Source organism: Anomalospiza imberbis, chromosome 3 (assembly GCF_031753505.1).
Source record: "Anomalospiza imberbis isolate Cuckoo-Finch-1a 21T00152 chromosome 3, ASM3175350v1, whole genome shotgun sequence".
In the NCBI taxonomy this organism is placed as follows: domain Eukaryota; kingdom Metazoa; phylum Chordata; class Aves; order Passeriformes; family Viduidae; genus Anomalospiza; species Anomalospiza imberbis.
The window spans coordinates 109,919,329-109,935,803 of record NC_089683.1 but is presented as its reverse complement, the minus strand read 5'-3'; the positions used below and the strand labels follow the sequence as shown (position 1 = coordinate 109,935,803).

At 43.1% G+C, this 16,475-nt stretch overlaps 2 protein-coding genes across 3 annotated transcripts in view; both read right to left on the bottom strand.

Annotated features, from left to right (window-relative positions):
* RAB1A (RAB1A, member RAS oncogene family) overlaps positions 1-16,475 on the bottom strand; it is a 152,262-nt gene that overhangs the window by 115,786 nt on the left and 20,001 nt on the right. The gene's annotated exons all lie outside the window — the stretch shown is intronic.
* Positions 1-16,475, bottom strand: part of SPRED2 (sprouty related EVH1 domain containing 2) — a 59,449-nt gene that overhangs the window by 32,768 nt on the left and 10,206 nt on the right. Inside the window, exon 1 of one of the 2 annotated variants that reach the window (XM_068186367.1) lies at positions 1,396-1,516. The exons of the other annotated variant lie outside the window; for it this stretch is intronic. Coding sequence (XP_068042468.1) covers positions 1,396-1,412 — 17 coding nt within the window. The 5' untranslated portion in view covers positions 1,413-1,516. Of the gene's footprint in view, positions 1-1,395; positions 1,517-16,475 lie in introns of those variants that run through there. 2 annotated transcript variants of the gene reach the window in all.

The following is a 16,475-nucleotide window of genomic DNA, read 5'->3' as shown; positions in this document are numbered from 1 at the left end:
GCAAATGTTGTTACAAAAATACCCAAAACAGTATTTGATTTTTTTTTCCTAAACGGCAGCCATGACCTCACGGGGACACACATACTAATGAGAGAACTTTTAATGAGCAACCATTCAATGAAATCTCTGAAAAAAGACTTTCCTTCAAATTTGTTGAATGGATCAATTTTGCAGTAAATGGTTATAGATGAACATGGTGGTACGTCTTGAAAAGTTAAATGGGGCAGCATAATACATTTGAATAACTTGCCCTGCACCTCATGCAGTACAGGCAAGAGTTGCAGCCTCAAGTCCTCTTATTTTCTTGCAAGAGTACAAAATATCAACAAATTACAAGGAAGCTAATTAGCATTATCATTTACAGTAATGAGTAATAAATTGTTGTTGCATGACAGATGGTATTTGTTTTATACCACATGTAAGATAAGCAAAAATCACATAAAAGTTTAGCCAGCCAAATAGGTAGATTTGTAAGATCTGCATCTTGAATTGATTCCCCACCTCAAAAAAAAACAACAAAAAAACTCACAACCAAGTTCTACCCTAGTTTTTTCCTAACATAAACTGATCATAAGCATTGTTACTGCTATCCTGTTAGCTAATGAACAGCAATACTTAGCAAAAAAAAAAAAAAAACAACTGACAACCACAGAAACTGCATTCCATAAAAATGATTATGTCTGCAGACATATACAGACTATTCCTGTAAATTCAAAGTTTACAAAGAAAAGAAAAAAATCGCTCATCCAAAGGAAGTTGAATTTTCTCCCACTCTCCTCCATTTTGATCAGTGGAGACTACAACTATATTTATTGCTCTGTAAACATCCTCAATGGCATGTATGTTATACCTATGAAGAGCAGATCATATTTTGCAAATATTAAAAAAATAAAATCATTCTGTGACTCAGTTCCAGCTGGGTCTGTATCAGAGGAGGGGTGAGGGAGTAAGCAGGATAACTGCAGTCTAAATCTAAAGGGTTTTCATCTTTTGCCAGATAAATGAATGTAAAAAAGAAAAGAAGACTTCTTGGCTATATCAAAATCAACATGCACACTGGTTTTGCCTTCAACCTTTTTTTATAAATCCCCTACTCCATCAAACGTCCATGAAGAAGGACATCAAGGGAAGCAGCTTCCGAGGCAGCATCTATTTTTCCTATTGGAATTTAAAGAAAGGGTGAATGCTAAATCATTAGTTCTGGGAAAAAAAATTGATACGCAACCATAAATGAAAGGCTGCATCTCACAGAAGAATTCTTACATATTCACTGATAAATTATATGCTGATTTAGACAACATTCAGAAGGACTGTGGGGGCAGATGGGGGGAAGCGGAAGAAAAAGAACCCCAGGAGTAAAAAACACGGAATTATACGCAGCCAGAGCACACTTACCTGCTGGGGGATGCCATTTCCTCTGCATTTTAAACCTTTAGTGCTCCGGTTTAGCACCATTGCCACCACCAGCCTCCCAGTCTGCTCTGGTTACCCCGTGTCCCAGCTGGCTGCTGCTTCCCCCCATGCGTGATTCAGTCTCCTAGAGGGATGTGCTGCATTGTGCAGGGTGAGTCATCCCAGAGGTATTCTGCACATTACAGCCCCAGCCGGACCATTACTCATTCGCAATATCCTCCCGGCTCGGAAGAGAACATCGACCAAAGATCCTTGTTTCCCCACCCCGGTTATAGGCTGGCAAAAAAATAAAATAATTACGATACAACTGCCATAAAGTCATGATGGGGGTGTTTAGCAGCAGCTGATGGGGCAAATGTGCAGCTGAGAGGCTGCCCAGCACCCAGGGCTGCAAACAGGACCAAAGTTGAATGCAGGTGTCATTTCCTCTGGTAGCCTGTCAGCACTTTATTCCCAAAAGCTGCCAACACAGCGCTGGGACCAAGGGTCCGAACAACTCAGAAGGCTTGGAGGAAGCACTCAGTCTTCCAGTATGTCTGCCTCCATCACAACTTTTAAAGGGGTTTTAAATACTTCCAGTGGGCAATGAGTTGGTACCTCTAAATATCAGCTTTGTTTCGGACACTGAGCTTTGTTTCGGACACTGTGTCTCAAACTCTCCCCTTGCTGCTCAGGAACCTCCACACCTGCTGGAACCCCTTGCTCAGCCAGGGTGTCGAGTCTGTCCCCACAAGTTCTGTGATGATCCCTAACGCCCTCTCATTAAAGCAGAAATGTTGCTCAAGAAATGCCTCAGCACCGATAACAAGAATAAAAATTGTGACACTAGGGCTCTGAAAGCAGCTTCTAAAAATACCTGCCCAGTTTCTGAACTAATCTGTGCTGATGATTAGGCAGGAGGGGAGAAGAAAGCTAACTGTTTCCAAGCTCAGCTGCTTCTGTCTGCCTTAAATTCAAATGGTTTTAACCCTGATTTGGGACAAAAATCCCTTTTTCCCCCTAGCTGGAGAATGATGACCAAGGTGATGCTGCCTGCAGTCATCCTTCAGAGGAAAGCTGCATCCCCACTTTAGAGACACTGACAACCTAAAATCACAGGTGCTCCTGAAAACTTCATGCTTGGACCACGGAAATGTTGAGCTAAGGACTAACGAGGCTTGAACCCAAGCTTCGGTGAGCAGACACCAGGCCACATGGAGGATGCTGGGACTAGATGGCCTTTAAAGGTCCCTTCCCATTCAAACCATTTGGATTCTATGAAATTCTGACATCTGCTCACTGCTTCTCTCCAGCACTCAGCGAGCACGTGTGCAGGTGCAGCTGCAGGCACCTATTTGCAGCTTGGGTGGATTTTGTCATGACAATGGAATCAAGCTACAGTCCAAAGTTGTGATGAAGACAACAGGCAGCATGCAAAATTTGTTACAGTGGTATCAACAGATAGCTGCATTTACTGAATTTCAATACACAACATAAAAAGATCGTTTAGTTTAATGGCCAGAGAATAGTCTGTGTTAGTGAAGTGCATCTGCAACCAATGGGTTAACTCATTACTCAGAGTATCCTGCTATGCAAATAATTAATATAATAGGTGGGGTTAGATTTTAATTGCACATCCCCAGTCCACATCTCATTCTATCCAGATGTGCCAGAATCTGCCACCTCACTTTCCTCTTCAAGCTCTGCAGCAGCACTGCTTTTACCTTCAAATGCTTAACGCAGCACCCACCAGCTCAATCCTCATCTGTCTCCAGCAAGAACTCAGCACACAAGTCCAAAGCAACGTCAGCCAGCAAAATTCAAGAAAGCTGCCTGGCACTTTTTGCTGCTCAAGTCCAGTTTCTAAAGCTTTTCTCCCAAGGGAAGATGAAATTAGCCTCCCTGTGTAAGACAAAACTATCCTTGAATAAGCTGTGTTGTAATCATGTTTTTGAAACAACATCTTGAGCAGTTACATCTCCCCAAGTTTTCCTGTTTTCTTGCCTTCTTACTGGTCTGCAGGCCAACCCCAGCCCCATGTCCTCCTAAAAACTCAAGGCTCAGCACACAGAGCGACTTGGGACCATCAGAAGGTTCTTACAGATGAGCAACATCAACAAACAGTTCCAGTATGACAAATTACATAGAAAAGCCATCACCCTGTACAGGTACCAGTCTCACAGCTGCTGTGGGGCAGCTCTCAGCTGATGGGGCTGGGTTGAGCCACCACTTGGGTAATCCCTGCAAAGCTGCTGCTCTGCCCAGTCAGGAGCAGGTGAGGATAAACACTGCGTGTGAAAATGCAAGAGAGAAAAAAGCTCTCCGTTACAAATGTTACAGCATGCTCAATCCATAGGGATGGAAATAATGCCCTCGCCCCTTGTCTACATCCAGAAGCTGTTGCATCAGTCAAGAAGAACCACCAACTCATTCAGTTGGCTTCAAGCCCTGCTCCCAAGGGTTTTCTCCAAAGGGAAGTAGATATCAAGTAGCTGGATCAGCATCAACTGAATCACTCACGGGGTTCTCACCTTTGGACATGTTCTTTAACCTTAAGCTAACAAACCTCAGCTCCAAGACTGGCAATGCTGCTGCCCTTTAAAAAAAAATATGATTAAAATAATAATTATTTTCCCCCTTAAATACTGCCCAGTCCAGTAGATTGCATACCCAACCCTACTAGCTTGGTGCTTCAGTGAAATATCCTCCAAAGTTTTCTCGCAATTCCTAGTGTGGGACCAATGAGTGGCTGTGCCAACACATGAACATCTTCCCCATTTCCCAGCAAAATTCATGCTGCTACAGGGTTCTGCTGTTAGAAATCTAAAGCAAACACTGCACCTGGAGAGCCGGCAAGGTGGTGGAGCTGCCTTTTGCTGCCTGCCAGCCAACTGCAAGCATAGTTCAAAGAGCTGAGACAGTGGCTAGAGCAAGAGGAGATGGGATTTTCACTGTATCTGCTGGAGTACTTGTGGTGAAGAGAATTAAATTCAGCCACCTTGTTAACAGCAGTCATGTCAACGGGCTGAACTTCTGCAGCAAAACATTAACAGAGCACCCAGGACCAGGCCCTGGCCGCTGTGAACCAGGCACAAAGATGTCTCAGCATGCAATTCCAGTGCAGTGCGAGGTGTCTGAGTATCTGCAGGGCCAGGTCCATTTTGGGAATACTGAAACTTGCCATGCCTCACCCTCTGGGAACACCAGGCAACCTACTTTAAGTATAGTAGTCAAGATTAACCACAGCAATATTGCCTGAACACTGTTCGCTGTGCCTTGTAAGAGGTAAAGAAGGTGACTTTTCAGCAACTTTGTTTAAATTTAAAAAAATAACAAAACCCAAAATAGAACAAACAAACCCCCAAACAATCAAACGCCCTCAAACAAACAACAAGCCCTAACAAAAGACTTCATAGGCACCATCAGTGTAGCTTTATGCCCAGCACTTGAGAGACAGCCACTGCACTTATTCTGTCCCTGTTTTCCACAAAGCTTTCTTGAATACCGGGGTCATTAAGCTGTGTTGTAGGGGAAAGCAGGAAGTATGGCAAAAATAGGAAAAAGGGCACAAAAGTAGATCCTTAGGAAGGACTTCAGACATTTTATTACATGCTTTAGGCTACTGAACATTACAGGAGCACTGAAATGCTCCTCCCTACCTATCATTACCATGCTTTCCCTATTTTGAATGTCATTCTCATAGATGAATGGACCTTTGTACATATGTATGACAACAAAAAAAATGACCCCAGCATAGATGGGTATTTCCAGCCAGGATCTGGGTGGAGGCCATATGGACTTCATTTTCCTGCAGACAGATCAAAGGAAAGTGCCAAGAGCATCTTACAGGTCTCCACATAAACATCCATGACCAGAAAAGAGGTTACACAAATGACATGCACCAAGCTCCTCCACGCCGGAAAAGCCTCATGTGCTTTTCTTCTAATTAAACCCTTCCTCCACAGCTCCTAATTGATACCTGGACAAACAGCTGTAATATACTCCAGGAAATCTGACCCTGTACTTTGCCTTACTTGTGTGACATGGCCTCAGTCATCACAGGGCACACTGCAAACTTTCATTTTCTTGATAGGAAACTGGTTTAAAAAACAAGCTACTGAAAAACCAAGGCCTTGCTCCTCCCTTTTTATTTTGCACTTTAATACTTAGCTCAAAGTAGAGGTACTTAAGTGTGAGTCTTTTAACCACTGCATCTGTGTTTTCCTTTTCTTTAGGATAATTTATTTTTTTTACCATGCAAATACTCTCAGACTAATTATGCACATCCTAAACCAGATATATCATTTTGTGTCTCATCCATTTTTTTTTCCTCTAGATTTCAAATCATCTTTACTGCTCTCTGAGGGCTGGCACTATATTCTGGAAAGCCCCACACCACAACTCAATATTCTATGGTAAAACTACCTGCAGACCAAGAGGCAGATACCAGGATATGATAATCTTTATCCACCTACATTCCCAAAATCCCTGAAAACTCCTGTAAAACTGTGCTGACCAGCTCCAGCTTCACTCTCCAATCTGATGCTGACTGTGCTTCCTGTCAGCCAGCTCCATGTTTTGCCAGGGACTGACTTGAACTAACCAGCTCAAGTTTTCAGGATCACTTTGCTTCTCTGTCAGTGTTAGTAAAACATTATCTTGCCCTTAAAATGTACCTTGTCCAGCTCTTCTCAGCGCTCTTGGGAACAAGCTGCTGTTTTATAGACTTACAGGAAGATGAACACTTATGATTCCACTTTCATTTTTAGTAATGTGGGAATTATTTTATTACTCATTTATGACAGTTATCCTCACATTCTGCCTCCTTCAGAGCACAGAAAAAACACAAGGCAGGCTTCCCCTCCTATAAAGGGTACTGTAAGTGTCACCAGGCCTGCCTTGGAGCAGGACATCCAGCATTAAGTATTTTCATAAGTGGTAGCACAAGGGGGAATGGCTTTAAGATGAAAGAAGGCAGGTTTAGGTTAAATATTAAAAATAAATTCTTTATGCAGAGCGTGGTGAGGCTCTGGCACAGGCTGCCCAGAGAAGCTGTGGATGCCCCATTCCTGAAGTGTCCAAGGTCAGGTTGGATGGGGCTTTGAGCGACCTGGTCTAGTGGGAGATGCCCCTGCCCAAGGCAGGGGCTTTGGAGCAAAATGAGTTTTAAGGTTCCTTCCAACCCTAACCATTCTATGGTTCAGTGATTCCATTTCTTAGCTTACTGATTTTATTAATTCCTATAGCAGGCAGAGACTTCTCACCAGTACCTTTGGTTTCCTCTGGCCAACAGCGTGCATCTCCTAACCCCTACTTTGTTCTCCCTGCAGCCAGCTTTCCTGTTTACATCTCTGCTGTCACTTCCCTTGCACAGCCGAAGGGCTCTGGAAAAAGGACAAACAAACAAGCGTTTCCTCAAGATGCTGGCAGTTGCGTGCCTGTGCCTCTCTCCCTACCACTGTCCTTCACCTGGTCACAACATCGGCACATGCATTAATGGCTTGTATTTCCTGTGCTTTGCTGTAACAGGCAGAATCTTTTAAATGCTGAAAGATACGGTGGTGCCAAGTGCCCGCCGAATTGTCCCTGGCAAGAGGGATTTTGCTTGCACACAGCAGAGAAATCAATTGGGGAATCATCTTGGGGTCATCCTGTTTTCTCTTTCTGGCAGGTAAGGATGAGTTGTTCAACACACTGCATGTTCATGCTCTCACACCAATTCCTTCTGAAAAGGCTCAGTATAGGGACAGCTGGAGTCCCCTGAAATATATGAAAGAGATCAAAGACTCCCATGGCCTTTCCTTTGAGCAGCAAAGATGGTGAAGCAGCTTCTCATCCTGTACCCATCAGCATTTTTGGTACACTCACTACTAGCTGGGAGCTGCCATCTCAAATCTTCTGGATTTATTGGGGAATACCACAACATCAGACCAAAAAAACCTGCTAACAGCTTATGCAAGTCTATTAATTTAAATGACCACAGCACTGTTCAAAAGCATCAAAAAATGAAACCTGAAGAGAAGCAACATTATCTCCTTGCAGAAGATCTGTGTTAAGAAAACATCTACCTTTTATGTTTGGGCAAAGCCCCATCTATAGCATATACTGTCCATTTCCAATAAATGACTGAAGTATCTAAGGGAGGAAGAAGATATACCCTGATTTTTTTTTTTCCTAACTTCACATTGGTTTTTCTGTTTCAAGCTGTGCAACAACCACTCTACACATGTTCACCAGATGATAATGAAACCACAAGTGTTTATCTCAATCCAAAATGGCTTCATTTTTCCCCCCTCCCCTTAAACTCAGATTTAACCAGGGTTTTAATTCCAAGGACAAAAGGTACATGCTTACCCTTTTATGCTCCACCTACAAACTTGGGTTTTTTTCCTTAAGGCAGTTTCATCCAGCTACAAGTCTGACTTTAGGATTTATCTGTCTCTGCCACTATGTCCACTAATATCTTGGAGCAAAAGAAATTATAGCAAGGAAGAGCCTTGGTCTGAAGATGGGTCTCTGTTGTATTTGTGCAAAGGGAGGGCAGCTCTGTGCCAGCACTCCACTGTGATGTTCTGTCTCCCACAGAAGTCAGCAGCAGAAGAGTGATGTGTCATGACTGCCCAGCATGGCCTTCTTTTCCACTAGAAATTAATATTCTGAGAAAACAGCAATGACTTTCTGGCCTCCTAAGGGAGAGACTCACTGCCCAAAAGCAAGATGAGTACAAACTTTGCTAAACAGCTTGCACCATGATGGGAAATCACAAGTTGACAAGACGTCTTAAAAAAACCCCAAACCCAAACCAAACTCTTCCATGCCTCTCTGAGTGTGATAGAGAGATATTTCCAGCATTAATCTGCAAGGTGGGGCAAAGGCCCACAGGCTGCTCCTTTGTCCAGGGATGCCTTTTTATTAATGTTAACACCAGGAGGAGGCTGCTGCTCAACCTGTGTTTCCTCCAGCACGGACAACAAGGTTTGCAGGTTGTGCAGGGACAGCCCTGGGAGCCACCAGGCCAATGCTGAGAAGATGCCGTGGATATGAACACAACCCAGTGTTCATTCTGCCACAGAAACCCCAGGCAGTGCCAGAATGAGCTCTGACCTACAGGCCCGGCTCCAGCAGATTCAGTGATGGAGTCAGATGACGACAGCTCCTTTCGAAATAGAAAGCTGAGGGGGAAAGTCAGTTACTCATCCAAATCCAGTGCTCTCCCTTGGAAATGCATGCATGATGCATACCACCAATTTTGAGAGGGGAGAAATCACATTTCTCCTGTCTTCACCCCGTCCAGATGTGCTTGGTCTTCACCCTGTCCAGAGGACTTGGGAGTTAAGTCCCCATCCAACACACACACACAACACATGAGGAATATATTTACACATTTCATGCATGTACTTACAAAGAGTGTTGAGATTAGCTAGAAGTAACTAAAGTTATTAGTGTAGCAGCTGAAAAGACTGTTTCCATCCCATTATAACAAGGCAATGCAGCACCTGGATGTGGAAAACAGGCACTTCCCCGTTGACTAATGGCTAACGCACACCTTGCTAAAGGACTAGCTGGAAATCCGTGGCTGTCTCAAGAGAAAGCCTAGGATGTAGCAGCATTCCTCTTCTGGAATTCCAGCTAACACTCACACAGGAGCCCTCCAGATGCATTCACAACCAAGTAAATGAAGTTAAGCTGAAACAATGCTTTGCCAAAACTAACACAAGGACAGTGACCTCTGGAATTTGGTGCTACTTGCAGATGTCCTAAGGATGCCATCAATGAAGTCATAAAAAAGGTACTTTAACCCTTGGCAGTGATTCATCTAGGTACTTTTTCTAGCAAAAAGCCTTATTACTGAGGGGACAGTTTCCTATTATTTGCAGGAAAATTCAGAGGAGAACAAATAGATACTAATTTGTTAAAAAGACAGATAAACATGTACAGGAAACACTTCTGTGAAGGTCCTGATCCTCTGAAGATTAACAATCTACAGTACTAGAGACAAAACCATGACACTGAGGAAACAAGGGAACTATAAAAACAGGAAGAAGTGGAAGTTTATTTTTTTATGTTATTTTGAGGGAATATTTGTTTTTCTGAAGCTTAAGATACCAGCAAAAGCCTCCATCTGCAAGTCATACTATTCTCTATACAAAAGCAGCTGCAGCGAGTTTCCTCACCCAGGTCCCCAGAGCTGTCAGATGGGGAGGCCATCCTGCACATTACAGATCTGCTGTTTCCCTAACCAACACTGTTTTTCAGTTTTCACCTCATCTAAAGCCTTTATGAATTGATGCATAGACAATACCCTGTAGCTGACAACCAATAAATCAAGTTATTTTGATGTTGCATTTCCCCCACAGCCACGGGGCTAGGCATTCCCTCCAGATATGTATTTTGGTATATTTACTGTAACAACATTAAGGTTGTACTTATTGGAAATGAGGGCTTTGTCACAAACAGAAAAGTTGCTCTGGACTCTCCTGCCTGAAGTTTTTGCTCAAACGAAAATAAAACCATCACTGCTGTGAATGACAAGGATGCAGCTGGGATGTGCTGGGGCCAACCACCACTTCTGCAACAGCCTGGTGGCACAACTATTTTCAGACCATCACAAGTCACCAAAGCTGAACAGACCCCATCACTTTGTCTGGAGGAACCAAACTTTGCTTCTATCTCAGAAACACGTTGAGCTTGCTCATGGTGGCATCACAAGGAGCCCTCAGACTTCTGCTATATTATACATAACTCATCCTCTTTGAGTGAGTCAGGCTGAGGCACAGCACTGTCCAGGGGTCTTCTGCTGTTAAAAGAGGTGGGGAGAGTAGGAGACAGGGACCCCCACATCAATTTGCCTTCACTCAGGATCTTTTTGAAACAACTTCTCCACCTTTTTCTTGCAAAAGCCTGCAAGAAATCTAGATAATTCCCACTGCAACCAATGCCATGCACATGTACTCAATGCCAGAATTCCCAGAGCACAGAAAGCTATCAATGCAGAAAATAAGTTCAACTTAACCTGAAAAAAAGGTTTAAATATTTATGCTCCTAATATGTCCTCATCACTTCACTCTTCAGTACCATTTATAGATGAGCTATTTTTGTCCACTGAAAGTCATCCCTTTGAACTAGGGCATTCACCGTGTAGGAAATACAATTAAATTTCCACGTTAGTTAGTGGATATTAGTTAACTAGCAAGGGGAAAATGATCTACATTAAGAAAATGCAAGTGCAACATCATCAGCCCTGCTTTCCACTTGGATTTGACCTCTACCACAACTGCAATAATGATGCAGATGTTATTTGTACAGTTATTGTGCACAAATATAGAAGTATCTCTATATTGGATATTAATATAAAATATTAAGCAGTTGCTATTTGTCTGGCACACACTAGACCAAGCCACATGCCTTCTGCTTTTGTATTAAGAAGAACAGCGACTGCCTGTAACAATATGGTCATCAGTGGGTACCCACCTTTTGCCAATTCACATTTTCTTTCCACATGATTACTTACATTCAAATGCTGCTGAACTGCTGCAAATTCAATAGGCCAGTTTTTACCTTTGCTACCTTCTGGGTTTGTGCGCTCATGTACCAGGGTTTTATGGGACCAAATGTTCTACACCACCTTGTAGCTCCTCCTGTTAAGTACTGGTATTGGTAATTAAACAACTCACATCAGTTACAAGCAGAAATTGGAATAATAATGATAACAATAACAGAGGGAGCCCATAAGCACCAGCTTCTAGGAAATCACTATCAGAAACACCGCTGAAGTTCATGCTTTCTGGCTAATTAAGTACTTGAGGTGGAGGCAAGGAGTTGCACCCATATTCAGTGCTTACCAAGGCTTCCTGTGCTTTCCACCCCGACGCATCACCCAGAAAAGTCATTTCAACTCTGAAAGGACACCCAGATATCCTGACTTCACCCCTTCTTTGCTCCAGATGAAGGAATGAGCTACCAAAAAACCCTGTGCAATGCCTCCACAAAAGTATCAAACTTTGACTCCTGCCATTGAGACAGATCGTCAGCAGAGAGCTAACTAGCAAAACACAACAGTGTTTTGCTCCATTGTCTGCCAATACCCAAGAAATACTTTCAGAAGTCACGGACTGGCTCTTCAAGTCCCCTTCTTCAAAGCACATTAAAATAGTAAGAACTAACAGCAAAGCACAATAAAATGGTGGATGCCTCATCCAGCTTCTGAGGTCTAGCAGCTCTGGTGACAGGACACAGTGTCCAGGACAGTTTTAAGTCAGATGATGAAAAAAGCACTGGACTTTTGTTCTAGGACATCTCATGGCTTCTTCACTTTGCACAGTCCTGTCTGCATGGGCCATTTTTGCCTCATCCATTAATCAATCAATGTTTGAGGTCCATCAGTACTTGGCATGTCAATGACATGACAAATAAAATCACAACAACAACAACAAAACCAATAATAAAACTCAAGCAGCTTCAAAAATCTTCACGGCACCTACAGACTCCGGACTCTCCTGCCAACCAAGGTAGCGATGGGGAAGGCTGAGCTCTGCTGCCAGGGTCCCCAGATACCCATCATGCCTATAATGACCAGCTGTTGCCAGTATGGAGGATGGTACAGGCACTATTTCAAAAATCCCACTCCTGGATAGCGCCTGGGACTTCCTCTACCAAGCATGTGGCATTGCAAGCTCCAGGAGGCTCCTCACTTGCTTTCCTGAAATGCTGCTGTGGAATGGGCACAGAGGGCTTTGATGAGCCCAGAGGTGCTCACACTGTCTCCAAACAGCTGGTTTTATTAACTTTAACCTGCACCCATGGACTACAGAAGGTGCTACATCCCATTTAGATTTGCAGGGATAAAATTAAGCTTTTCCTTTGATAGGGAGTGATTTTTGTGCAGTGCCAAAGTGCTTGTTCGGGCAAGCTTTCTATTCACCTGGGGCAAGCATACTCTTCAAGCTTAATTAGATCATATCCCTAGCTAAAAAAACTTGATGGTTAATTGAAACTTCATGCCAACCTGTGGTCTGCTCTGCATGTCTCTCATGCCTCGTGTAATAGAAGTCCAAGGGTGGGAGAGTAGCGTGGGGTGGGGAGAAGGTTTAATTTTAGCCAAAAGGAAGAACAGAGTCAGCACACCGCCTAGCTAAAGAAACAGACAAAAAAAAAATAAGATCCACTCTGCCACAACCCTGCTCCATGATGTGAACTGACTAGTACATGCAAATGACCCATAAAGCAGAGGAGTGCTGAATGTCAAAAAGTGTTCACAAAACTGGAGGTACAAGCATGGACAACACAAGCCAAGAGTGCTGTGCTATACAACATGGGGGGACAGCCTGCACAAGCCTTGGAGATGCCAACAAGGCACTCTTGACAAAACTAAGGCTTATCCTGCAGAGAGGAAGTTATCACATACAGAAGAAACTATCTTTTTTAAGCACAGAAGAGGTTAGTATATTTAACATTTTAATTAGCTCATGAATGACAAAACCACAGCGCTGCAAAAGAAGTTCCTGTATTTAAAGTGTTCCAAAATGAAATTAATATACGGGGACTGGATTTTAGCCTTTTAGGTATTCCTTACCCCCATATTTAAGGTCTAGTTTTTAGAATAAGTTACATATAAGACAGCAAGAACATATACAAGCTGTAAACAAGCACAAACCTTTCAACTCTTCTTTATTCAGTTACCTGAAGAAACTCACTCATACTCTCTGTAACGCAGCACCTTCCTACAAGCCACACTTCACCCTCCCTCCAGTCATATGTTTCTTCCTGGGATTCAAAGATTTTCCTTTGGTGTCAAGGGAGTTTATAAATGCCCTTTATGAATTATACAGCAAGAGATACCTGAAACAGGTGCTCAGCCAAGGACAATCCCATTGAAGCCATCCAAGGAAAGCCCTCCTTGGTTTTCTGCCATCTCACTAACCTAGGGAGCTCTAAGGACAGCTCTGGCAATTTACAGGTAGGACTGCCCTGGACCTTATATAACACATCTTTGAGAAAAAGATTATCAACTTCCTAAGTTTTCTGCTGTCCAGAATTTGAAGCAAAACATCAAATCAGCAAAACACCCCAAAGGGGTTACTTCTTTCAACAATCAGCACTTATCAAGTGTCTTGAAACACATGACATAACAGGAAAATTTACCTATGGATTAAAAAAACCAAATTCAACAAGCTGTTCTGCATTTTTTGTCCTTGCTATACGAGATCTTGAGGAGAGGCTCAGGCGCCAGACAGTTCTGTCCTAACCCAACACCAGCCCTGTAAAACACAGCACAGTTTCCCTTCCCTGTTTGCTTTGCACTGTGGACTTCCACGCCCCACGTCCCTGCTCCGCAACCACCGCTATCCGTCATGCTCCAGCTGCCTCTCCCTGGCTATTTACTTAGGGCTGGGTACGGCCAGGAATTCCTCCGTGTAACAAAATGTACAAACGTGCTTTTATGTGGGGCATTTCGATGCTGCAGAGCGCTCTCAAGGAGTTTCCCCTTTCTGTCCTGAGGAGCTGGCTTTACTCAGAAGCTCAGGGAGCAGCAGAAGTTTCTCGCTGATAAAAGTCACACGCGGAAGTAGAGGAAAGGGGCTCAACATTTCTTCCATCCACCTAAGGAAAGGAGAGCTTAAAAGAGTGCAGAATCCAGAACATAAGATATGATAAGGCTTAACAGGTAAGGAAATAGCCTGGTGCTCTGTATCTGGTAAGGAATGCACCCCTCAATGATGAGCCAAGGAAGAGTCACCGTCTAACACTGGAAGACACCATCTGCAGATACAAAGAAGATTCACTTCTGGTCTAAGAAAAATAGCCACCATCTCCTTGTGCCCTCTCTAGCAAAGGGTGACCCAACTGGCCCAAATTCACATCGTGGCAGTTAATAAAACCATAAACTGAAATTAATCACTTTAAAAAAATGTGTATTTTTTCTGCTGACCCATCACCAATTAAGATAAATTTCTCTGCTATTCTGTTCTTGACTCCTCTCATCATATACAGGGATGTTTACTTCAATATCCACTGTAAAATAAATCTAGTGCTAACCACACTCAGAAGTAACATCAGTAGCTACCTACAAAGTATTTTTTAATGCATGCTAAGATTTGGAGAGACACTTTCATATAAAAATGAGAGAGGATGTGAAGGATCTGCCTTTGATGTTCGGTTCTCAACTGAAGGAGAATTAATGTTGACTATTTCAAGAGACAACCTCTTCCAAATGCAGGCATGTTCTCTGCAACCAGCAGCAGCAGCTTTCAGCTAGCTCACTGGAGCCCGTTATTGAGCTCTTTACAGCATTATTCACAACAAATAGCTTATGTTATATATTGTGTCTAACTGTTCCATAGACAACTGGTCAGAGACAACAGATCCAGATGCCTCTTGCAAAGCAGTTGGGTTTTCCAGCTCTGGCTTACAGGGCAGGGGTTTCTTTATACTGGATAAATGCAGCACCTGGCTGTTTTAAACACCCACACTGTGAGTGGGTATAGCCAGGGCTCACTACTTGTGACCCAAGGTGAATGATGACCTGAAGAATGTCCAACCAGGGGTGCTCATTTTCTGTCCCACCTCTTCCATTCGTATCCCAAGCACTGAAATTAGAGCAATTTTTTCCTTCTTAAAATATGTAGAAGCAAGCACCACTTGTAGCTGACTATGTTCAGGAGGGTACCAGACTCATGTGGAACCACAAAACCTGGTAAATGATCTTGTGAGAAATTATTCCTCCCATTCCTGCAGCAGAGAGCAAGCAGAAGAGGGAAACAGTCTAATAATATTTAATTACTTTTTTTTTCTTTATATGAAAGTTGTACAAAAGGTATGCCTTTTAAAACCTCAACACTTAAGTGCTGGAAAAAGGATGTATTTTCTCCTCTGTATCACCTTACCTCAGAACAACACGGAAATCTTAGTTACATTCACAATCCAAAGAGGACGGATTAGCAGAACCACTCTGTGATTTCATTGCTTCAATCACTGCAGCACGTGGAGTGCATTTGGCCAACAGAGGCAAACCCATAAGTAGCAAAGCACTCCCCTGCTCACTGCTATTCCCCTTTGGTTTTGTTCAAGTCAGCACTGAGAAAGCAAATTAAGCTTCCAACTCTCAGCTCCTATAACAGCACGAGACACGCAGCGCTGACTCCAGAGGTTTATATATTTTCACTTTAAAACATGAATGGGAAAGTGTACACAAACACCCTTCTTTCCCCATCCCTTCCTTCCCCTAAGAAGGGCTGTTTATTTTTTTATTTGACCTTATGAAAGGTTGGGGAAGCTATTCCACCAATACTCTGATAAAGGTTGCCCATGCTTCCTTATGGGTATAGCCAAGGGAAGGAGGAAAAAAAACCCAACACCACCCAAACACCTCCACCGTCAACAAAGCTGCTAGATGTATTATTTAATGACTTTTGGATAGAACACCAAATTTTATCAACTAACTGATCCAGTCTACAGCTCACCCAGAACTTTCCTGCACCAGAAAATACAGAGTACACAGGTGTACAAGCACTAAGCACTGCAGAACTGAAGTGCTCCATAGCCAAACCAAGATAAAACTACCTCATATGGGGGCTTTTTGTATTCCAGTTTATGGATCTTCAGGACTACCATTTCTAAAATAGTCCATGTGGCTACTAACTCTAGGGAAGAATCATTTTTGCTCACAGGGATTTGGAAGGAAGAGGAGGCTTTTCTGCATGCATGGAAATTTATTTCAGGACTCTTGCTTAAAGGCACAGATGCAGAACCAAACCAAATGAATGGCTGGTGGCAGATTTTGTGAAGCTGTAATTTTTTTCATTCACAGGCTGTGATTTTAAAGGGCTCCTCAGCTGCTCACTGGGGGAGGATCAGCACAGCTGAGGTCACTGGCACACCAACCACTATCTGCACATCGAAAAACTGGGGAGACCCTGGCTAGATCCTGGCCTCTGGGCACACAGTTATTCCTAGGATACAGTAAAAAACCTGGGAGAGAAGCAAGATTTTTAATGTGCAAGCACAGGAGAGAAGTTGGGTAAAAACATCACAGTAAGGGAGGCACACATATTTTAACATCATCCAGCCCAGAATCAGGCAAGATG